The 25,227-nt window shown below is 39.0% G+C and overlaps 1 protein-coding gene across 1 annotated transcript in view; it reads right to left on the reverse strand.

The window, feature by feature from the left end:
• Positions 1–25,227, reverse strand: part of CSMD1 (CUB and Sushi multiple domains 1) — a 2,070,567-nt gene that overhangs the window by 198,619 nt on the left and 1,846,721 nt on the right. Inside the window, exons 38-39 of the mRNA XM_042241416.1 lie at positions 8,216–8,334; positions 4,457–4,526 (exon numbers count right to left, since the gene is read on the reverse strand). Of these exons, the coding sequence (XP_042097350.1) occupies positions 4,457–4,526; positions 8,216–8,334 (189 nt within the window). The remainder of the gene's footprint in view (positions 1–4,456; positions 4,527–8,215; positions 8,335–25,227) is intronic.

The following is a 25,227-nucleotide window of genomic DNA, read 5'->3' on the forward strand; positions in this document are numbered from 1 at the left end:
TGGGGGCTACTCTTCATTGCAGTGCATGGGCTTCTCATTGTGGTAGCTTCTCTTATTGCAAAGCACAGGCCCTAGGGTGTGCAGGCTTCAGCAGGTGCAGCTCTAGAGCGTGGGCTCAGGAGCTGTGGTGCACGGAATTAGTTGCCCTGCAGCCAGTGGGATCTTCCTGCAGCAGCAAATATACAAGCAACTTATGCAGCTCAATTCCAGAAAAATAAATGACCCAATCAAAAACTGGGCCAAAGAACTAAATAGACATTTCTTCAAAGAAGACATATGGATGGCTAACAAACACATGAAAAGATGCTCAACATCACTCATTATTAGAGAAATCAAGACCACAATGAGGTACCACTTCACACCAGTCAGAATGGCTGCGATCCAAAAGTCTGCAAACAATAAATGCTGGAGAGGGTGTGGAGAAAGGGAACCCTCTTACACTGTTGGTGGGAATGCAAACTAGTACAGCCACTACGGAGAACAGTGTGGAGATTCCTTAAAAAATTGCAAATAGAACTGCCTTATGACCCAGCAATCCTACTGCTAGATTCCAAGTTTTAACCTGGATATGCTACCTTCAGAATTCTTCCCAGCTTTGTAATGCAGCTAACTGAGACGACTTTTTCTGCAAGAAATCTCACACTGTGAATACGGGTGTGACTGTACATTCTCATCCCTGGACTTACCGTGGTTATGCACGTTTTACACTGTTAATGCTGAGGTTTGACAGTAAAGAAACATAACTGACTTTATAACTCATATGCCAAATAATATAGGTTGAAGCAGATGAAGTTCTAATACTTGGACTTGACCATTTCTGATCTATTAAAATGGTGATTTCTTGTATTTCAAACCAATCACGCAAATGATGTTGTTTCTTTCAAGGAAGCCACAGGAAAAGGCTCTACTCATATTCTAACAATGCTCTTACTAGGCAAAATAATTTCAGGAGGCTGATTTCAGAGACCTTCAAGATTTTTTTTTTTTTTAATGACAGAGGTAGAAAGACTTTATCTGTTTTGGGTAAATTTGATATGAGGAAAAACCTAAACATCTTATAAAAAGTCTAATGAATATGGTAATTGTTCAAGCTAGGGAACCCTAGTCTGGTGTCAATGGTGTGCAAGATAAAAATGTTAAGTTTTTAAAAAAAATTTTAAATGTATGTTTGTGGATGAGTGAAAAATTCCAGCAAAGTGATGAACATTAACTTTGTTTTTATCTAGAAAATAACTTGTCAGGTTAATTCTTTGGGGGAGACACCACGTGTTTGAGAATAAAGGCTCTGGCCTGCTTTTACCCACACGTCTGTGGGTGCTGTTGCAGACACTGGTGGGTCTGAGCAGCGAGCCTGCCTGCATTTGGCAGTGATGTTCCCTCAACCCCCCCCAGTACTCTTAGAACCTGCACTGAGGTTAAACATGCTGGTCCAAGCACAAACAACATCAATGATGGAAATACCAAAACAACTGTGAAATGTGTGACATTTTTGCCATTTTGATTTTGAGCATGGTTTTTCCAAAAAGAGAAAAAAGATTGGAAATTATAAAATATGAAAACATCTGTGTATATCTTCATTGAGGACTGAGACTGTCTTGCAGGAGCAGCCGACCCAGTGCCTAAATGATGGAACTGATCGTCAAGAACCACATCTTTAAATCAGGACCATGATGTTTATCCCGGGAGAGAGAAAGAGCCTGATACGAGTGCAACTCCTGTAGGCACACAGTGACAACCTAATTCCTTGAGTCCTTAGTAACCATAGCATGTGATCGTGCCTTTGTTCATCTCAAAACACAAGAACCACTGGATGAGTGTACAAACACAACCCCCAAAGCCATGCATCAATCCTTTTTTCTTTTGTGATATTTAAAAAACCCCATCAACGGGCCGCTCTTATTTTATATTCGTCTAGTGATACCATCATGTTCCTTCAGCTCTACCCTCAAGTTTCAGTCTCCTCCCCAGGTTCACTGTCCACCAGCAGTTGGTGGCCTGACTTCCAGTGTCCTGCTGGAGAAACTCCCTCTCTGCCAGACCCTTCCTTATTGTTAAATAGTGTATTCAAAGAGTTGCTGGTAAAATGCTATCGCTAAAGGACAAAGTGTTTATAAGTGAGCAAGGGATCTTGAGTTTTAACTGGTTTTATGTGTCTTATTTTATGCAGATTCCTTATTTTCTGGTGAGAATATATGGAATTTTTGTTCCAGGGTATAGGCCATGCCCTGTCTGAGGGACCCCATGGTACAGGGAATGCCAACTCAGTGTAGGGCCCTGACCAACAACTTGGCCATCCTGGGACTTGTCATGATGCTTAAAATAGTTAATGTCGGGTAGGCTCTGAGCTTCCCAGGTGGTGCTAGTGGTAAAGAACCCACTTGCCAATGCAGCAAGCACAAGGAGGAGGGCACAGCAACCCACAGTATTCTCTCCTGGGAAATCCCATGGACAGAGGAGCCTGCTAGGCTACGTCCATGGGGCTGCAAAGAGTCGGACATGACTTAGTGACTAAACACCAACAACATATGAAACATGCAAAATAAAAAACAATTAATTTTATTTGGCTAATATAGGTGAGCTATTTGAATAAAATATCTCCTCACATAACACAGAGTGCCAGCAATGGCACATCATTTGATTGAACATCCACTGTGAGTTGATTTCATTTCAAAGCTTAAAACACTCTCAGACATAAATCACAGCAGGATCCTCTATGATCCACCTCCCAGAATTCTGGAAATAAAAGCAAAAATAAACAAATGGGATCTAATTAAAATTAAAAGCTTCTGCACAACAAAGGAAACTATAAGCAAGGTGAAAAGACAGCCTTCTGAATGGGAGAAAATAATAGCAAATGAAGCAACTGACAAACAACTAATCTCAAAAATATACAAGCAACTTCTGCAGCTCAACTCCAGAAAAATAAACGACCCAATCAAAAAATGGGCCAAAGAACTAAATAGATATTTCTCCAAAGAAGACATACGGATGGCTAACAAACACATGAAAAGATGCTCAACATCACTCATTATTAGAGAAATGCAAATCAAAACCACAATGAGGTACCACTTCACACCAGTCAGAATGGCTGCGATCCAAAAATCTGCAAGCAATAAATGCTGGAGAGGGTGTGGAGAAAAGGGAACCCTCCTACACTGTTGGTGGGAATGCAAACTAGTACAGCCACTATGGAAAACAGTGTGGAGATTCCTTAAAAATTGCAAATAGATCTACCTTATGACCCAGCAATCCCACTTCTGGGCATACACACCGAGGAAACCAGAATTGAAAGAGACACATGTACCCCAATGTTCATCGCAGCACTGTTTATAATAGCCAGGACATGGAAACAACCTAGATGTCCATCAGCAGATGAATGGATAAGAAAGCTGTGGTACATATACACAATGGAGTATTACTCAGCCGTTAAAAAGAATTCATTTGAATCAGTTCTGATGAGATGGATGAAACTGGAGCCGATTATACAGAGTGAAGTAAGCCAGAAAGAAAAACACCAATACAGTATACTAACACATATATATGGAATTTAGGAAGATGGCAATGACGACCCTCTATGCAAGACAGGGAAAGAGACACAGATGTGTATAACGGACTTTTGGACTCAGAGGGAGAGGGAGAGGGTGGGATGATTTGGGAGAATGACATTCTAACATGTATACTATCATGTGAATTGAATCGCCAGTCTATGTCTGACGCAGGATGCAGCATGCTTGGGGCTGGTGCATGGGGATGACCCAGAAAGATGTTATGGGGAGGGAGGTGGGAGGGGGGTTCATGTTTGGGAATGCATGTAAGAATTAAAGATTTTAAAAGTTTAAAAAAAAAAAAAAAACTCATGGAAATGCACACAAAAAAAAAAAAAAAAAAAAAATATTTGAATCCCCAAGTCTAAGGGAAAGTTCTTCATTTAAAAATAAGTAGGGAGATGGATGTTCTATGCCTGAGTTCCAGTCCTAATGAGCCCCTCCACAAGAGCAGCTGCCTTTATATCAAATACTTTTTGATATGAAATACTGTCCTTCCAACTTCATACCATTTATTGGCACTTCTCAATCCTGTTTCTGGAGAAGAGAGTTTCCTGAGGCTAATGGCATAAGCAGAACCCTTCTCAGACTCTCAGACCAGATATGTTCATTCCTTCTCATGCATTGATCCACTGGCTTCTGACATGCATGTGGTGTGTCTTTAGTGCCTGGAGCTAGCAATCTTGCATCTAATCCCCGTTGGTTGGTCCAGGGATGCTGGGCACCCACATCCAGGGGGAGAAGATGTCCAATCTCAGTTACACCTCTACTGCATTATTAAGTTATCTTGTAACATATGTTTGAAGGGAATTTAAAAGTTCATCTTTGAAGCCCAAAAGGAGTTCAACAAGATCACCATTACATTATTGAGAATATGCACAGTGACACAGGGACAGAAGGCGTGTCCGTACCAATGCAGAGGGGAGACGGGTAGTTCCAACGCCGCACGGTCCCCGGCATACAGGAGATGTGGGAACGGCCCTGCTCAAGAAAAGATGGAACAAAACTCACTAGCTGAACATGGAGTACTGAAGGCTTCAGTGTTTGCAAGAATATCTGCATTCTCCTTGGTTTTCCCTTTTGATTTAATTACAAATATAAAAAATATCAAACCCATGAAATCTATTCTACTAATGTGTATTAATGAATCTCATATTCGGAATCAAAATAGAAAAAAAAGTATCCATAATCACTGTACTTCTTGTCACTAAAATAAAAATCTTGTGCATTTCAATGGTCTGTATTTCTGCCAAGATGTTTTCCTAATGCTTAACATGCTGAACTGAATTGACCAAAGTAAGTCTTTTTTTAAAAAAATTCATCAAATGTTATTCCTTTTGGTCAAATGATTAGGAAATATTAGGTGTTGAAGGGTGAAATGTTAGCGGTAAGTAATCTGCTTATGCAAAGTAATCTGCATAACTTTCATGGTTGCCTATGGTTCACAAACAACTCACACAATCTTTATGCTTCAGCAAAAAATTGGGTCATTCCGCCTTTGTTGGAGAAAAAGGCAGACTTAATAGTCATTTTATTATCAGCCTCACAAGCTGTCAAATTAATGCTTCTGCAATGAAATTAATCCTCATTGCTCAGGATCTCTTTAGCCTTTAAATATATGAAGTTTTCAACCTTCTAAAAATGTGTCCTGTTCTTCCTCTTTAAAAAATCAAACAGCAGTGGGTTAAATTCTCAGTGCGTTGGGTTAACATTTCTTTTATGATGAAAGAGAAGGTGGTGAATGGGCATCTCTGTGTACAGACTATTCGTGTTTACTTTCTCCTCACTGTGACTTGATGGGCTTAGTGACACCTGTGCTAACCTTGTGAATTTCCATTTGCCAAACAATTGGCACAGAGGCAGATGACAAACATATCTTTAACTCATGTTAAATAATCCCAGCCATGTTGGGAACGCATCAAACAAGAATTTGCACTAAGGCTGTTATCAATGAGAAACCGATTCCCCAAGCTTAGGAAGATTTCACACTCGATTTGTCTGCCACAGAACTCATTGTACTCCTATTTCCTAACATTCTTAAAAGTTGCTACAGTACCGGAAGAGCACATTTATACTTAAAGAAGACACTCAGGACAATGCTCTTCCTGCCAAATTTCATGCTCTGTGTCTTCTCATTCTCTGATCTTACATTATCTTTAACAAATTTATTCCAGAATTTTGGACAAACATAATGTATGAAAGCCTTTTGAGACATTTATGGAAGACTACCAATAAAATAGTTATATATTACCAACCTAGGGCACATTCTGTTATTGATTTCAACAAAGATATTTCATATTAGTTATTCTAGCTAAAATGTTTATACTGGATCCAAAATAAGACAGGAATTTGTGTATTTATTTATTAGCCTAAATGGGAATTTTCTTTTTGTCATCTTTTAAAAGAAAAGCGAAACAGGTTTAGAGAAAAGGAAATCACTAATCCTGCAGATATCCAGGATTGATATTTGATGCATCCCGTCTCTGCAGTTTTAGCCTGAATCACACTAGGCAGATGCATTTATAGACATTTGTACATAAATCATACAAGGAACAGTGCTTTTCATGAATACTGTAATTTATGCATACTGCCAGTCCAAATATACTAGTGTGTTAGCAAAATTCCCAATTGTTAGCAATTTTTTGAAAAGTCTGGAATCCTTTTTAACTCATGTGAGTGAGAGAAAGTCACAGCTTGTAGACTCAATGCTTGACGCTGTTATGAAGGGAAAGGAAAAAAATCTTAGTTTTCATTTGAAAACTGGCCTGCCTGGGCTCCACAGACATGTGCCTGCAAGCCTTTATCTTTAAGTAGCACATTAAACAATTCATTATAAGAAATGTCTTTACTAAATAACCCTTTCTAGTTTCTTCTCTGAGGGCTGGACAAGTCTTCCTCATAAAAGGATGCTGGCAGTAACTGCAAAGTGTCATCATAAAAGTGTAGAAAGAAGGTGAACACAAGTAAGGAAGACCAAGTGACAGCCCGTGGGATCTGGAGAAATGGAGGCAACATGGTATTTACACGGTTTACGTAAATTTATGAAGGGGAAAAAAAAAACAACAACAACCAACCAAAGGCATATTAATAAAAAGGCTTGTCACTATAGAGTGAGGTGTTCCTCTAAATGAAACCCTTGGGCTGTGACTCATATTTCTTTTTATTGTAACACATGAAATGGGAAATTACTATCTTAAACAATCAGTTACCACTGCCTTCATGTGCTTGGTTACAAACTTGCTTCCATGGCAGGCCTTTCAGCAAAGCTTTTTCAGTAACTGTCCTACTTTTCAAGCGTCTGCCCACCTTTCTCCAGAGCCAAAGTAGTACTATAATACCCACCAAGATCTATACAGGCAGGTGGTAGGCTGTTTTGGTGAAGGTGTCTATGTATCTTGATATTTACTTAAAATAATAGCAATGCTGGCTTTCATTTACTGAAGTATCAGGCATTTTGCTGATATTTTCTCAGACTGAGAACCCGGGCTGACTTCTGCACATGGCCCCTGTGGATCTGCCAGCTCCTCTGCCGCTGATTCCCCCCGGGGCCTGGCTCATTTCCCCCTCCTCATCAAAGATGAGCCCCCAGTGTCTGCATCATGAGGCAGGTTTGTACATGAAGCACTCAACAGGCAGGCCATCAGCTTCCCGCGACTGCCGTTGCTGCTCTGACTTGTCTCAGTTCCGCAAAAGATTTACTCCAGCACACACGCAGAAATGCAATCACATACTACACTGTCATTTCACTGCTGTGTCACTGAGACTTCTTTCTGATGATTACCCAGGCTTTATTTAAGTCGGTTACAGAATATGACTAAAAATAATGCTCTTGAAATACTATCAGCTTCAGTGTTATAATAAGCAAACAGCAGAAAGTACTCTTTTACTTGAATTAACTGAAACACAGAAACATAAGTAGGCTTAAATATTTCTATTGGACTTTGGAAAAAAATACACTTGTTTCAACTGCAGTGTCCACTGTTGGTAAGAATTATACATGAATTATGCTAAAGGACAGAGATAAACTATATGGGGAATATAGTATTTGTGGTTAACTCAGAAAAATAAATAACTGGAAAATGACTAATGTTGCTATACACTGATTTATAAAATATTTGTTAAAACTTCAATATAAAAAACTTTTAATAGAAAAACCAATAAAAGATTATTAGAAATCTGCTTAATGTTTCTCAAAAATTGTTTCAGTCTATCATTTGAGCCCCATATTTACCTGACACACAAATGGACCCTTGATGATTTACTGAACTAAATCATAAGAACAGCTTGCAACGTAGGACCAGCACAAGACTCAGAGTCGGTCCAGTAATTGGGTTGCTGGGATGGTACTATTAACTAGACTGTGTCATACTTTGTCTCTTAGAATTTTATCTGTATAGTTACTGGGAGACTGCATGTTTCATTTTGAAATAAAATTATTATGTAAAGAATATACTCAAACTTGAAAGGATCTTTTATCATTCAGAAGCTATTTCCACATCATCACTGAATTTATCTGTATGCACAGTTAATTCAAGAGCTCTGATTCACAAACTGAGTGAGAAACTAAGTTAGGTCTCTGTGTGCACATCTTGGGCTTTATCTTAAGGGAGCTGACGGAGGGTCACCATGCTGAATCCATTATTAAGAACTTCAACAACCAAATGAAATACCTGCAGTGTGTACCCAGGCTCGCACTGGAAGGACAGCACATCATTCACCATGTATCGGTCTCCAGTTTTGATGCTGTTACTGGGAAGGGCTGGCTCTTGGCAAGCCGCGAGACCCACGGCTATGAAAATGCAAGACACATACTTAGAAGCCATGTAGAATAAACAGTGTTCTCATTATTCAAATAGCAAAACAGTGTTTCTCTGTTGCTCTTCTCCTGTAGAAATGAACAAAGATGTTAACTTTCTCTTGTTTATCAAGAAAACTTTAACTTCCAATCAGCTATGAGCTAAATCGTAAATATTGCTTTCATTTTTATCATGTATTGAATCTAGCATTTCTTGAAAGAATAAATTTCTTTCCTCCCACATTTAGCATAAAACACACCAGTTCTAATGTATACACATTTTAAAAGATCTTTAAAGAAACTGCTTCCTAGATGCAAACACCTATGATATGGCTCCTTTGCTTTTTGTTTTTCAAGCATATTTAGCAGTATTTTTGAAAAACTTTAACTGTGAATCTTGGAATTCTATCCTTCGGGAAAAATATGAGAACAAATATTTTATATTCAGTCTATCTCTTTCTCATTTAAAGAAAACAACAACTTAGTATGTTTTAATTGCATCATAAAATATTGGAATTCAGCTTAGAATATCAGACAAATTAACTCTAAGGAACATTTAACATTGATGCTTGTTGGAATCAAGATTTCCAGGAGAAATATCAGTAACCTCAGATATGCAGAGGACCCAATCCTTATGTCAGAAAGTGAGGAAGAACTAAAGAGTCTCTTGATGAAAGTGAAAGAGAAGAGTGAAAAAGGTGTTTAAAAACTCAACGTTCAAAATAAAAGGAATCCAGATTGGAAAAGAAGTAAAACTCTCACTGTTTGCAGATGGCATGATCCTCTACATAGAAAACCCTAAAGATGCCAAAAAATTATTAGCACTAATTAATGAATATAGCAGAGTCTCAGGATACAAAATTAGCACACAGAAACCCCTTGCATTCCTATACACTAACAATGAGAAAACAGAAGGATAAATTAGGAAAACAATTCCATTCACCATTGAGATGAAAAGAATAAAGCACTTAGGAATAAATCTACCTAAAGAAACAAAAGACCTGTATATAGAAAACTATAAAACACTGATGAAAGAAATCAAAGAGGACACAAATAGATGGAGAAATATACCATGTTCATGGATCAGAAGAATCAATGAGTATACTACTCAAAGCAATCTATAGATTCAATGCAATCCCTATCAAGATACCAATGGTATTTTTCACGGAACTAGAACAAATAATTTCACAATTTGTATGGAAATACAAAACACCTCGAATAGCCAAAGCAATCTTGAGAAAGAAGAATGGAACTGGAGGAATCACCTGCCTGACTTCAGGCTCTACTACAAAGCCACAGTCATCAAGACAGTATGGTACTGGCACAAAGACAGAAATATAGATCAATGGAACAAATAGAACGCCCAGAGATAAATCCACACACCTATGGACACCTTATCTTTGACAAAGGAGGCAAGAATATACAATGGAGAAAAGAAAATCTCTTTAACAAGTGGTGGTGGGAAAATTGGTCAACCACTTGTAAAAGAATGAGACTAGAACACTGTCTAACACCACACACAAAAATAAACTCAAAATGGATTAAAGATCTAAACGTAAGACCAGAAACTATAAAACTCCTAGAGGAAAACATGGGCGAAACACTCTGACATAAATCACATCAGGATCCTCTATGACCATCCTCCCAAGTGAAAATGAAGTCGCTCAGTTGTGTCCGACTCTTTGCAACCCCGTGAACTGTAGCTCACCAGTCTCCTCCGCCCATGGGATTCTCTAGGCAAGAATACTGGAGTGAGTTGCCATTTCCTTCTCCAGGGGATCTTCCCGACCCAGGGATCAAACCCAGGTCTCCTGCATTGCAGGCAGATGCTTTAACCTCTGAGCCACCAATGACCCACCTCCCAGAGTAATGGAAATAAAAGCAAAACTAAACAAATGGGACCTAATTAAACTTAAAAGCTTTTGCAGAACAAAGGAAACTATAAGCAAGGCGAAAAGACAGCCTTCAGAATGGGAGAAACTGTGACTGCAGCCATAAAATTAAAAGACGCTTACTCCTTGGAAGAAAAGTTATGACCAACCTAGATAGCATATTCAAAAGCAGAGACATTACTTTGCCGACTAAGTTACCTCTAGTCAAGGCTATGGTTTTTCCAGTGGTCATGCATGGATGTGAGAGTTGGACTGTGAAGAAAGCTGAGCATCGAAGAATTGATGCTTTTGAACTGTGGTGTTGGAGAAGACTCTTGAGAGTCCCTTGGACTGCAAGGAGATCCAACCAGTCCATTCTAAAAGAGATCAGCCCCGGGATTTCTTTGGAGGGAATGATGCTGAAGCTGAAACTCAGTACTTTGGCCACCTCATGTGAAGAGTTGACTCATTGGAAAAGACTCTGATGCTGGGAGGGATTAGGGGCAGGAGGAGAAGGGGAGGACAGAGGATGAGATGGCTGGATAGCATCACGGACTCGATGGACGTGAGTCTGAGTGAACTCCAGGAGTTGGTGATGGACAGGGAGGCCTGGTGTGCTGCGATTCATGGGGTTCCAAAGAGTCGGACACGACTGAGCAACTGAACTGAATAGCAAATGAAGCAGCTGACAAAGAATTGATATCAAAAATATATAAGCATTAGTATACTGTATTGGTGTTTTTCTTTCTGGCTTACTTCACTCTGCATAATAGGCTCCAGTTTCATGTGGTGGATTCATGTTGATGTATGGCAAAACCAATACAATATTGTAAAGTAATTAACCTCCAATGAAAATAAATAAATTTATATTTAAAAAAGAGACAAATGGGATTACATCAAACTGAAAAACTTCTGTGTATCAAAAGAAACAATCAATAGGGCAAGGGTCAACCTATGCATTGAGAGAAAATGTTTGCAAACCATATATCTAATAATGATTGATATCCAGAGCATGCAAGGAACTTCTACAACTAAACAACAAAAAATCCTCATTTTAAAAAATGAACAAAAGACTTGAACAATTATCCAAAAATACAAGTGTGCATAACAAGCATATGAAAAGATGTTCAACATCAATAATTATTGGAATAATGCAAACTTAAACCACAATGAGATATCATCTCACACTCATTAGGATGACTGTTAACAAAATAAAAGGAAAACACAAGTGCTGGCAAGTTGTAAAGAAACTAGACCCCTTGTGTACTGTCAATGACAACAGAAAATGTTGTAGCAATTATTAAAAACAGTATGGAGCTTTCTCAGAAAACTGAAATATAATTAATGCATGGTCCAGCAACCCCACTTCTGGGTATATATCCAAAAGAGGTGAAATCAAGAGTACAGTGAGGCATTGTGTTTAAAAAGGCAAAGATAGTAAAACCTGAAGAAAATCATGGCTACAGTTCATGAGAATGTCAAGGTTTAGAGGAAGTGACATTTAAAAATGAAATGATAAATAGATGCTCAAATTAGGATTTTTGAAACAATGTGTTCTTGCTGATTCCATAGCTGTTATGAAGTACTGCATAATCCCATGGTGAAATGTAGTGAAAACCCTCCAGGAAAGGAAATTTTGCTTCATTTTCATTTATTACATGGCACATAAAGAATAGACAACACTGATATAGGAAATTCAATAGTGTAGGCAGTGGGAAATAGCCCTGTCTCATTTCACCTTCCAAAACTGCGTTGCTTCTTGACACTTGAAACTTTTCTCATCACTCACTTCATCCACTTATGTGACTGGCGTCCACTCCCCTGAGTCTACTGCCTTGATCAAAAGTCTGATAGGACTAAGGCTCTCATAAATGATTAGCTGCTGGCTGGCTAAGTCACAGAGCCACTAGTCATTACTTATTCCATTTCTTCCTTAGTTACCATGAAAAATTTGCGAGACTGGCTGTAGAATAGAGAATTCTTTCAAGTTTTAACATCCAAAGGATGAATTTGATAGAATAATGTCATGAATTTTAAGCTAGTAAGGAGACCCTGAAACCAAAGTAATGGTTAGAAAAATGGAATACTCATAATTTTCAAGCGACCACAATTTATCAATTAAGTCATAGTTTTTTGCATGCGTGACTCTTCTGCAATATGTTCTCTGTAAGAACAAATACTCTCTACACTCACCCATTGTTAAGGCATAGAGACTCTAAATGCGTACAGACAAAACCACTTCAAAACCTGATGAATACTTTCATGTCATTTTACTATATGTGGACTCAGAAACCCACTGCGACTCAACAATTTTGCCTGTCCATAATATTCGTAAACTCAGTTCACCTAAACAATATAGTATTTAATAAAAGTGAACACACTCAGACAGTAAATGATCTATAAAATCATAATGAGGGTTGTGAGTTTGAGTTCACTCAGTCATGTCCAACTCTTTGTGACCTCATGGACTGCAGCACACCTGGAGATTCTCAAACTCCTGTCCAACAAGTCAGTGATGCCTTCCAGCCATCTCATCCTCTGTCATCCCCTTTTCCTCCTGCCTTCAATCTTTTCCAGCATCAGAGTCTTTTCCAATGAATCAGTTCTTTGCATCAGGTGGCCAAAGTATTGGAGTCTCAGCGTCAGCATCAGTTCTTCCAATGAATACTCAGGACTGATTTCCTTTAGGACTGACTGGCTTGATCTGCTTGCAGTCCAAAGGACTCTCAAGAGTCTTCTCCAATACCACAATTCAAAAGCATCGATTCTTTGGCACTCAGCTATCTTTATGGTCTAACTCTCACATGCATACATGACTACTGGAAAAACCATAGCTTTGACTAGATGGACCTTTGTTGGCAAAGTAATGTCTCTGCTTTTTAATATGCTTTCTAGGTTGGTCATAGCTTTTTTTCCAGGGAACAAGTGTTTTTTTCATTTCATGGCTTCAGTAACCATCTGCAGTGACTTTGGAGCCCAGGAAAGTAAAGTCTGTCACTGTTTACATTGTTTCTCCATCTATCTGGCATGGTGTTATGGTAGCAGATGCCATGATCTTCGTTTTTTGAATGTTGAGTTTTAAGCTAGCTTTTTCACTCTCCTCTTTCACTTTCATCAAGAGGCTCATCAGTTCTTCTTCACTTTCTGCCCTAAGGGTGGTGTCATCTGCGTATCTGAGGTTCTTAATATTTCTCCTGGCAATCTTGATTCCTACTTGTGCTTCATTCATCCAGCCCAGCATTTCACATGATGTACTCTGCATATAAGTTAAATAAGCAGGGTAACAATATGCAGCCTTGACGTACTCCTTTCCTGATATTGAACTAGTCTGTTGTTCCATGTCCAGTTCTAACTGTTTCTTCTTGACCTGTGTATAGATTTCTCAGGAGGCAGGTAAAGTAGTCTGGTATTCCCATCTCATGAAGAACTTTCCACAGTTTGTTGTGATCTACACAGTCAAAGGCTTTGACATAATCAATAAAGCAGAAGTTGATGTTTTTCTGGAACTTTTTCTATGATCCAACAGATGTTGGCAATTTGATCTCTGGTTCCTCTGCCTTTTCTAAATCCAGCTCATGGTTCACATACTGTTGAAGGCTGGCTTGGAGAATTTTGGAGGGTTGCTTCCTATTGTTAATCAAGCTCTTTGCCATTGTCATAAAAATGTAGTCTTCAACTGCAAATATCTCAATCAGTTTTCTTTTCCCCCATACGTTTGTGTGCAACCCTGTATTGCAATTATTGAGGATTATGAGGAATAATGGAGATGGAAATGGCAACCCATTCCAGTATTCTTGCCTGGGAAATCCAATGGACAGAGGAGCTTGGGGAGCTAGAGTCCATGGGGTCACAAGTGTCAGACACGACTGAAGCAACTAAACCACCAAATTGAGAGGAAAAATCCTGCTATAAATGAGAGGTACATTTGCAAAAGACTCAGATAAGAAAATCAGCAATGCCAACAGCAAGTAATCCACAACTGAGCAAAAAGTACTTACAAAGGTCTACACGACTTTCATTTGCAAAGTTTATTAGCTCCACACTTTCAAATAGTCTTTACTCATAAAGTCACAAGATTCAATAAAAATCAAATGTTTTGAGCATTGATAAAAAATAACCATACAAATCTATTTGCTTTCTCTATTTGTGGCTGCTAAGTCACTTCTGCTGCTGCTGCTGCTAAGTCGCTTCAGTCGTGTCCGACTCTGTGCGACCCCATAGATGGCAGCCCATCAGGCTCCCCCATCCCTGGGATTCTCCAGGCAAGAACACTGGCATCGGTTGCCATTTCCTTCTCCAATGCATGAAAATAAAGAGTAAAAGTGAAGCCGCTCAGTTGTGTCCAACTCTTCGTTACCCCATAGACTGCAGCCTACCAGGCTCCTCCAACCATGGGATTTTCCAGGCAAGAATACTGGAGTGGGGTGCCATTGCCTTCTCTTGCTTTCTCTATTACTCCTCACTTGAAAATAACTGGATGTACTTTCAGAAATCTAACTATGAGTGGGATGGATGGACCCCATGGAGAAGTCAGTATTTTTAGTCACCACATCTTCGCAAAAAGTACTCAGATCAAATACACTTTCAAGGCCAAACCCGAGGGCCTTATTTTGAGCTTGACCCAACTCTACATCCATCAGCATTGCTGACTCCTCTGAGCCAGAGAACTAAACTGATGACTCCTGTGACAATCACTTCTCCTGTGAGGATGCCAATTCTCCTGTTCCTGTCCAAGTGGGTCTCTACTCAACAACCTAGTTGATCTGTTTGAAAAATAAGTCAGATGATGTCACTTCCCTGACAGAAACAATTCAGTGTCTTCCAATTGTTTTCACAACAAAATCCTGGGCTGTGAGGTGGGGAACACTCTTCAACCGGCTCCCTCTTTCACTCTTGTTACCTGCCTCTCCTTCGACTGTTCCCAAGGCTCCCTCTGCAGTTGACATTTCTTCAGGAGCATAACAAGTGCTTTCCACCTGGGGTGCCCACTGACAGTTTCCTTTGGCTGCAGTATGTTTCTGTAAGTTTTTTTGTGACTGAATGTTGGGTATTGTCTCATTCTTCCTTCAATAAATATTTTCGGTCTAAGAGCATTGCAGTTACTTTGTACCTAAGAACTCTGTTCGTGTCAAGGTTCTGAACACAATCTACAACCATCACAGTGCTTTCTTGTATATTATGCTCCCATAACTAAAATGTATGTTCTGCATGAGCTGAGACCATACCTGGTTGCCCCATGACACCATCTACAGAGGTTGGAGGACAGAGCAGGTATACAGGAGATGCTCCAACAACTGGGGATGAATGCAGTGACACTCACCATTTATTTTAGGGAGACAAGAATAGGGAAGGCGGAAAATTATCATCAAAAGGAGATGAAATCACAGCAAATGTGGACACTCTATGAAAACCATTCAAAATAGAAAACAATCAAACACAAAAATAGTCTCAAATGAGACACAACTGGGGGTATGCACCAAATGACAACTTGAGTTCCAAAATCACTGTGGACACTGACAGCAGCCATGAAATTAAAAGATGCTTGCTCCTTGGAAGGAAAGTTACAAGAAACATACATAGCACATTAAAAAGCAGAGACATCACTTTGTTAACAGTCCATGTAGTCAAAGCTGTAGTTTTTCCAGTAGTCATGTATAGATCTGAAAGTTGGACCATAAAGAAGGCTGAGTGTTGAAGAATTGATGCTTTATAACTGTGGTTCTGAGCAGAAGACTCTTGAGAGACCCTTGGACTGCAAGGAGATCAAATCAGTCAATCTTAAAGGAAATCAATCCTGAATAGTCATTGGAAGGAGTGATGCTGAAGCTGCAGCTCCAACACTTTGGCCACCTTATGCATAGAGCTGACTCACTGGAAAAGATCCTGATGTTGGGAAAGATTGAGGGCAGGAGGAGAAGGGCATGACAGAGGATAAGATAGTTATATAGCCTCACTGTTCAATGGACCTGAGTTTGAGCAAACTCTAGGAAATAGTGAAGGACAAGGAAACCTGGCATTCTGCAGTCTATGGGGTTGTGAAGAGTCAGACGTGATTTAGAGACTGAACGACAATAACAATTTGAAACCAAACCCCTTTTCATGTGGGCAACACTCTGAGTCACGGTCTGAACAAGTAGCAGCAGAATTTGTCTAATGATTGATGATTCTCTCAACAGAAACCAGAGACTAGCTGATAAATAGAGTTAATGATGAGACCCACCTCTGAAATCAGTGTGGGGACAGTAGGTGATGGTCAGTAGAACTTAAGATTAAGCTTCAGTTTTGTACACTCTACCCTTTCCTTCCCAAATCTGTTAATACCTGAAATTCTAAAGACATATCCAAGGACAACTGGAAAACTGAATTTCGATCCCTTTATTTTAGAAGACATTTAACTAAATACCCCAGGGATTAAGTAATTAAATCACATCTTTCACTTAAATGTGATGCTTGGTAAAATGCCAAAATATCACTGTTAGTAGGAACGTTTTAATCAGTTACCAGATTTTTGTGTGTGTTACTTTCAACCTCAAATAAAGTTAGGATTCTCCTGTCACCCAACAAAGGTCTGTTACTATTGAATGCCTAAAATAGTCTTGTAAGAGAGACCTCATGTTATCAAAAGGGGCTCTGGAGCTGTCTGGAGTGTTAGAAGTCAGGATATGCAAGACTTTAAACTTACCCGTGGTTCTTGGTGCAGGGACCGTGGTAGGAGATAAAGAAGACATGAGTTGTCAGTTGGTGCTAATGATATCCATTTTAATAGGAGGTGGGAGTTGAGAGGGTGTCAGAATATATAGATCAACAAATGATTGACATACAGTTAAATACAAAAATGGGCTTAAACTGATATGATTAAGAAGATCAACTTATTACACGACTGAATGGGCATGGCTTACTGGACACCCACTCTGGTGGAGGTACAGAGCTGTCACCTCTGGGTGCACAGAATGAAATACTCATAGATGCGCCCTGGGACATATGAGGTGTCATCTTGTGCAATGCGTCATTGGACTGTGACGTTTATTTACACTTACCAAGTTGAGAAACCTTATTAGTATTTTTAACGTAGTATTTAGAAGTGCCATTAAAATATGTATTATTATAATCAGCTAAACCCCAAAACAAAATTTTTTGTGTTTAAACAAATTTTTAAATGTATTAATATTAACAATTTGCAGGTATATGTGAGGGTTATTGTAATCATAAAGGGCTACTTCAAGCTGTCAATATTCAACTATTCATCTTGCTAAAAATGTGAAGTACTTTTCATTTCTAAAACTTAAGGCATTTTCCAGAAATTTTAATCATTAGATATTTCCTTTTGAGTGCCAGTTCTGAAATGAGTTCACAAAGGAAATGAATGCACTGCTTACTTGATCACTACAAACAGGAGGAAAGTATTTTAAAAGAACATGCATTATAAACATAGCTTTAGTGATGATATTTTGTTGACCCAGAAATCAATGCAGTTTACTATATGACAGCCCACTCCAGTATTCTTGCCTGGAGAATCCCATGGACAGAAAAGTCTGGTGGGTGACAGTCCACAAGGTCGCAAAGAGTCGGACATGGTTGAAGTGACTTAGCAAACACAGCACAGCATACAATGTTCTCAGCATTATATCAGAAGTTGATACCTAATGGTCATGTAAAGTTCACTCCTGAATTTTACAGAAAATCTTTTTTTGAAGACAACTTCAGTTGTAAACTATAAGTACTTTATAGAATATACAACAAAGAAGGAACTGATCTCTTTTAATTACTGTTTCTTTTTAAAATGATAATTAAATTCTATTTCTTCTTTTGCTTTTATTGCCATAAATCTGAAGCTAAATTTAGTGCCTAACAATAGCAATTACTTTAATCTCACTGGCTAATATATTTACGTGTTTCTCTTTGTTTGGTTGTCTTTTAAAATTTTTTCTTTTAATAATTTCTGTGTTGTACATTACATATTTTTATCTTGAGTATTCTAAAGAACAGACAGAGTATCTTTTTATAAAAATCTTGACAGTCTTATTTTTCATTCATCTAGGTATGTACACTTTGAGTGAGATGTTATAAAATCATGATCAGTTCAGTTCAGTTCAGTCACTCAGTCGTGTCCGACTCTTTCCGACCCCATGAATCGCAGCACGCCAGGCCTCCCTGTCCATCACCAACTCCCGGAGTTCACTCAGACTCGCTTCCATCGAGTGAGTGATGCCATCCAGCCATCTCATCCTCTGTCGTCCTCTTCTCCTCCTGCCCCCAATCCCTCCCAGCATCAAAGTCATGATATATAATATTAATTTTTACTATACATATAACTACTAAGTATCTAGATACACATGAGAAGGACTTAATCATGCATAATACAGTTTGAACTTGTACCTCAAAGAGTACTATGTTACAGTTAGTTCTAGGTCAATTTTTACTTGAGAAAAAATTTGTCTGAACTAATATGATAATAAAATATTTTATATTTATTTTATAATCATCATTTTAACTAATAACCATTAATACTGTTAACTTGCAAGCATGCCGAAATGTGAAAAAAATCTCCATTTGACTCTACCTCGTTAAGGATAAGCACTCATTTCAAACAAAGGAGGAGTCGTTATACTTACTCTTCTCTGAATTTTTGTTTTTTCATAATAACTACAAATCACTAATTCCAAACTCCCATCTCTTTTCAGAATAAATGCACTACTACAATACTACTGTCTCTTTTTCTCTATCACATGAGGCTGCCATGACCGCAGCTTAGCTGTTCCAGGGTCCGACCCATCTGCATACTGTCCTGTATCAAAGGGCCTTAGTCTGGGACACGGGAGATTGGCTTCCACATCGGAACACTTCCTCTGTTGCACTACTGTTTAAAGAATAGCTAACTTTTCGGCTCTGTAGGACATTTGAAATTCACACTGCACAGTAGCTTCTCTATTTCACTTGCCTTCCAGGGGTCAAATGTCATATCTCATAGACTCCAAAACTATTTTGTTAACTCCAATGGGTTTCCCAATAATGAACATGAGAGGAAGAAGGTCTTTTGAGAAAGCTAGTACATAAAGAAAAGAAATTATTATGAAAATAATTCATAAATAGAATTATTTTGGTGCTGTTTAGACTCAGCACCACATATTAGCACTAAATAGGCTTGAATAATTGCAGTGGCCCCTCACTGGAGGTCAAATACACTCATTGGGTTTATGACATTAACTTGGCATAGGTGCCACTAGATCAAGTCTTATATGGTTCCCTGTGGACCCAGAAATTATCTTCCAACTTAGCAAGATAGAGCGGTGAGTAAGCTCAGTCACAGTACTGGGTCTAATTTAATAAACAAGGTGTTAGTAATGTGAAGCATGATCATTCAACAAGCACTGCCATACGCACAAATCAGGATAAACAGTTTCTAATTCAAGCAATCTTCAATGGATAGTAATTCTCAACTAGATGAACTTATTCTAATAATATATTTTTAATGTAAATATATATTAAATTTAATTCTATATCATTTATCAGTAAATACCTCTGTACTTTTTCACAGCTATGAAGAAACCTATTTTACTAACTTAAAGTTATGTGTATTATATGCTTAGTTTCTGAGACTGTAGGAGTATGTGTGTGTCTTTATATGCCATTTGGCTCAGTTCAGTCCAGTCGCTCAGTCGTGTCCAACTCTTTGCGACCCCATGGACCACAGCACGCCAGGCCTCCTCTCCATCACCAACTCCCAGAGTTTACCCAAATCTTGTCCACTGAGTCGGTGATGCCATCCAACCATCTCATCCTCTGTCGTCTCTTTCTCTTCCTGCCTTCAATCTTTCTCAGCATCAGGGTCTTTGCAAATGAGTCAGCTCTTCACGTCAGGTAGCCAAAGTATTGGAGTTTCAGCTTCAACATCAGTCCTTTCAATGAACACTTAGCACTGATCTCCTTTAGGATGGACTGGTTAGATCTCCTTGCAGTCCAAGAGACTCTCAAGGGTCTTTTCCAACACCACAGTTCAAAAGCATCAATTCTTCGGCGCTCAGCTTTCTTCACAGTCCAACTCTCACATCCATCCATGACCACTGGAAAAACCACAGCCTTGACTATGTGCCATTAGCAGGTATGTTTTGGTTTTTGTTGTTAAACAAGAAAGGATAATGAATATGTATTAGATAGACAGATTATACTTATAGATAGATGATTTTGTTTAAAATTGGTCATTCTAGAAAAGCTTCTTCATGGTCAATCTAAATATAATTTTAGTATTCATCTATCCTTGAAGTAGAGCAATTTTAACACCCACAAAAGGCTTCCCTTTCTACCTTGGATATAGAAATATGTAAAATAAAATCTCAAGTCCACTTTAATAGTGAGAAAATTTAAACTACAAATCATAGCCATTGTTGAACTCATCGGGGAGCTGAGGTTTCAGGTACCCAGGTGACATCAGTTCCCAAGGATTAATGCCTCCAAGGGGAGGCAGGGCACATGAATGTCACTGTCACCATGATGGATCACAGGAGAGAAAGGACCGACTCCCATAGGCAAGGATAGATTAGCTAACATCTTAGTAATGGCCAGTGCGCAGCATGGGTCTCCGGCTGCTCAGGGTCCCAGACAGAGGGAGGTTCTGCCCTTCTGTCCTTGCACCTCTGCCGAGTAATTAAGAGAAACACTGGGGGCCTGGTAGAGCCTGGAATCAGCCTCTCCCTTATCACCTCTCATCACCACCAAATATCATTGTTTCTGTGGAGAGGGGCATGGAATCCCATGCATTTCCCCGAATATTTCTCTTTTAGGAAAGAAAGTTAAACCACTTTCAGTAGCAAAAGCCTGTTCTCTCCAGGGCACAAGAAGAGAGGCACTGCATCTTGGAGAAAGGTATGTAGAGAAACTCTACATCTGGGGTGTAGCAGGAGAATCCTCTGTCAGTACCAAGACCATGGTCTTCTGACACTAGGGGACAGTCAGAAAATTCTCTTCAAATACCAGCCATATGTAGAAACTTACCACCTCAGGAGGGTGGGCAAGATTGCTGAGAACACCCTATCCCACCATGCACAGACTCTCAGGGTCTGACTCTGGCTGGGAGAGAACTACCTTGACACCAGTGTAAGCTTAATGTGGAGTAACAAGCAACAGCATCTACTACTGGGGAGATACAGAAGTCTAGAAGGATACCATCTCTTTGGAAAAGGCATTTAGGGAAGATTGATAGCTAAGGTTGGAATAATGACTGAGAAAAAGCCTCCAACTAGGACTTGGCAGTTGCAGCTCACCACTGAGGGATCTGATGCTCTGAAAGTAACCATAGCAACAAGAGAGCGCAAACCCACGGAAACTCCTGATTCAACAGGCTAACCTAAGTGGCGCCCATTCCTAGCACAAATATTGATGGCATCACTGAGTCAATGGACATGTGTTTGAGCAGAGTCAAGGAGACAGTCAATGACGGAGGAGTCTGTTGTGCTGCAACCCATGGAATCACAAAGAGTCAGACACGACTTAGCAACTGAACAACAATAAGGTAGGGTTCTACCCATGGTGCCCATCTTTAATAAAGGATTTAAAAAAACCACTTTGTCTAGAGATAAAGTAGTAAGACTTTGCATAGTCGTATAGTGGAATAATGGACAGATATATCAAATGTAAAAATATGTTAAAACATCTAGTGGACAAGATAGCATTCATGAAGAGATGGAGAAATTATGACAGAGAGAATAATGATAAGAAACTGGCAAGTGGAAATTCAAGGGGGAAAACACAATGTCTGAGATGAAGAATTATTTCAGTGGACTCATTAGCAGACTTAACATAGCCAAGGAAAGACTCAGAGAATCAAAGGTTAATAGCAACTACCAAAACTAGAACACAGAGAGTGTGAATAAAACAGAACTGCATCCAAGAATTGTGATAAAATATCAACATGTCCAATAGACATGTGAATGGAGTCCCCCCCCCCAAAAAAAAGGAAAAGAGAATGGGGGAAGGAAATATTTGTCACGATAATGGTCAAGACTTTTTCATGAATATTATAATGGAAGACATTAAACCTTAGATCCAAGTATGCAAGAGTCGCTGAACAGGATGAATATCAAGTGTGCACACATCTAGCTGATGAAAATAAAAGATAAAGAGAAATTTGTAAAGGAAGCCAGAAAACAGGGACGAATACACTGCCAAAAGAATCACAGCTTACTCCTCATCACAAACTAAACAATGAGAAGACAATGATGTGGCGTATTTTACGTGTGCGAGCGTGTCATGTGCTAAGTTGCGTCTGCCTCTTTGTGACCCCGTGGACTGTAGCCCACCAGGCTCCTCTGTCCATGGAATTCTCCCAACAAGAATACTGGAATGGTTGCTATTTTCTCCTTCAAGGGATCTTCCTGATATAGGGATTGAACCTTTGTCTCTGCACTGGTAGGCAGATTCTTTACCATTTAGCCACCAGGAAAGCCCTATTTTTTAACATACTGAAAAATAACTTCTGACCCAGATTTCCAAACCCAGCCAAAATATCTTTCAAAAAATGAAGGTAAAATGATGGCTTTCTCAGAAAAACAATAGCTGGGAAAATTCATTGTCAGCAGACCTGCCCTATAAGAAGGATTGAAGGAAGTTCTTTAGACAGAAAAATAATTAAATGGAAACTTGGATTCACTCAAAGAAATAAAGAGCTCCATAGATGCTAAAAATAAGATAAATTGAAAACCTTTATTTTCTTATTTTATTCACTATGAAAGATCAATATTTAAAGCAAAAAGTAGAAAAATATTTGTAGGCTTTATAATATGCAAAGATAAAATGTAAAACAACGATAACATGAATGATGGATAGAAGAAACTAGAAGCACAAGTTTGTAAGTTTCACTAGACACAAGGTGAAACCATATTATTTGAAGGTAAGATGTGTTATATTAAAGAATATATTTTAAACTTGTCTAGAGAGAACCTTAACGTTTTTAAGGCTTTCCTCTAATAAGACCATAGTGGAGGTAAATTGGAACTTCAATAAAAGATTCAATTAAACAAAACACTATCAGAAAAAGAGGGAAAAATCAATAAAATACAAATAGTATCAATAGCAACATTCCATCAGGGTTTGGGTGTTTAACCTTATTTGTCCTCTTCCCAATAAAAGTGTTTGCTTTTTGTTTGAAAAATCCCTGTCAGTGTTCATTTGGAATTATGGACTCTTATGATTAACAGGGGGCTTCTCTGTTGGCTCAGTGCTAAAGAATCTGCCCGCACTGCAGGGGCCGCAGGAGACTTGGGTTCGATCTGTGGGTTGGGAAGATCCCCTAGAGAAGGAAATGGCAACCTGCTCCATGATTCTTGCCTGGAGAATCCCATGGATAGAAGAGCCTGGTGGGCTATAGTTCATAGCGTTTCAAAGAGTCGACGCGACTAAAGCGACATGCACACACGCACCTAATTAACAGCATCCGGCCTTCACTTTCATGCGAGAAACTCAGATGAAGCAGGGGTGGACTTGCTGTAACAGCTCAGGTTTTAGGATCCAACCAACTGCATCTCCAGAGTCCCAGGCCCCTTTCTCTTCCGCACACGATTCAGCTACTAGCGACAGGTGGTGTCTCCCTTAGTACAGAAGGGTGGTCTGTGTGCTCTTTCTGATTGGACGGTAGTGATTCTCGGGCAGGTGCTCATTTGTGATGAAACACATCTGTGTCTACATGTGTTCCTTCTATAAGTTATTAGCAGTCTGACTCTGACCCGAGCAGGCTAAACGCATGAGTGACTCTGTTTCTTCTCCTTAAAGGCCTAGTGTTACTCGCTCAGTCATGACTGACTCTTTAAGATCCCATGGGCTGTGGCCCACCAGGCTCCTCTGTCCATGGGATTTTCCAGGCAAGAACACTGGGGTGAGTAGCCATGTCCTTCTCCAGGGGATCTCCCTAACCCAGGTCTCCTGCATTGCAGGCAGATTCTTTACCATCTAAGCCACAGAAAAGCCCTTTTAAAACCTAAGCGTACCTCAAAAATGGAGTTATTTTGAGGAGAATTGATTAAATAGCTGTAACATGTTTATTGCAAGACCAGGAACAGAGCTTGTTGCTGTTTTTAACTCTTATTTCATGGGTATATATTTTAGTGAAAAATCTGAATTGAAAGATGTGCAGACTGGAAATAAACACTTTAAGGTAGATGTAAAAATCTGTTAATGGATATATATCACTAGGTCCCTTTGCTGTCCACCTGAAACTATCACAGCATTGCTAATCAGCTATATACACCAGCATAAAATTTAAAACAAAATTAAAAAGAAAGGGCCAGAGAGCAAAAAAAAAAAAATGTTAGAAGGTTATGAATATTAGACAATTTTTGACAACTTACTTCAACAATCCTTATTTGTTTGGTGTTCACCTTGATAAGATTAATTCTACAAACACTTTGCATAATCCAAATTTTACACTGACACACAGAGTTAGAACAGAGAAATGTCTGCCTCGAAACACACAGAAGATAATGGCATGATCCTCAGAATACTATCAGTGTCCGAAAACAATGACTCAGTAAAGAAACTCACAGATGAAAACGTAGCATTCTGTGTGGCCAAGTAAAAAAATTAATAGATTAAGTAATGAAACAAGGCCTTAGATCCTTGAACAAGATTAATTTCAGTAAGCAATACATTCATCTTTCTTTTAATGAATTTAATTGAGAATAAGGTGAAATGCAGGTGATTACTATTAACATATTGTTGGAGCTGAGGTATGTGTGAGTCATGGATAATATTTCACGGTAATTATAGACTAATTATTTCAGTAGCTCCTCTTTCTATAAGGAGTGAATGAAGAGTCAGAAGCCACAAGATCACTTTGAGAGGAAGAGATGGGCACATTGATCAAATCTAATGCTGCTAAAAATATTAGTGAATTTACTGACACTATTATAAATAATGTTTATAGTTTCCTATCTACAGATGTTCACCATATGTATCAAAGTAGTGATTTTTCCAGACATATTCTACATAAATAACATCCACAGTATCACTTTATGCTGTCACTAATGCA

Source organism: Ovis aries, chromosome 26, assembly GCF_016772045.2.
Source record: "Ovis aries strain OAR_USU_Benz2616 breed Rambouillet chromosome 26, ARS-UI_Ramb_v3.0, whole genome shotgun sequence".
Taxonomy (NCBI): Eukaryota; Metazoa; Chordata; class Mammalia; order Artiodactyla; family Bovidae; genus Ovis; species Ovis aries.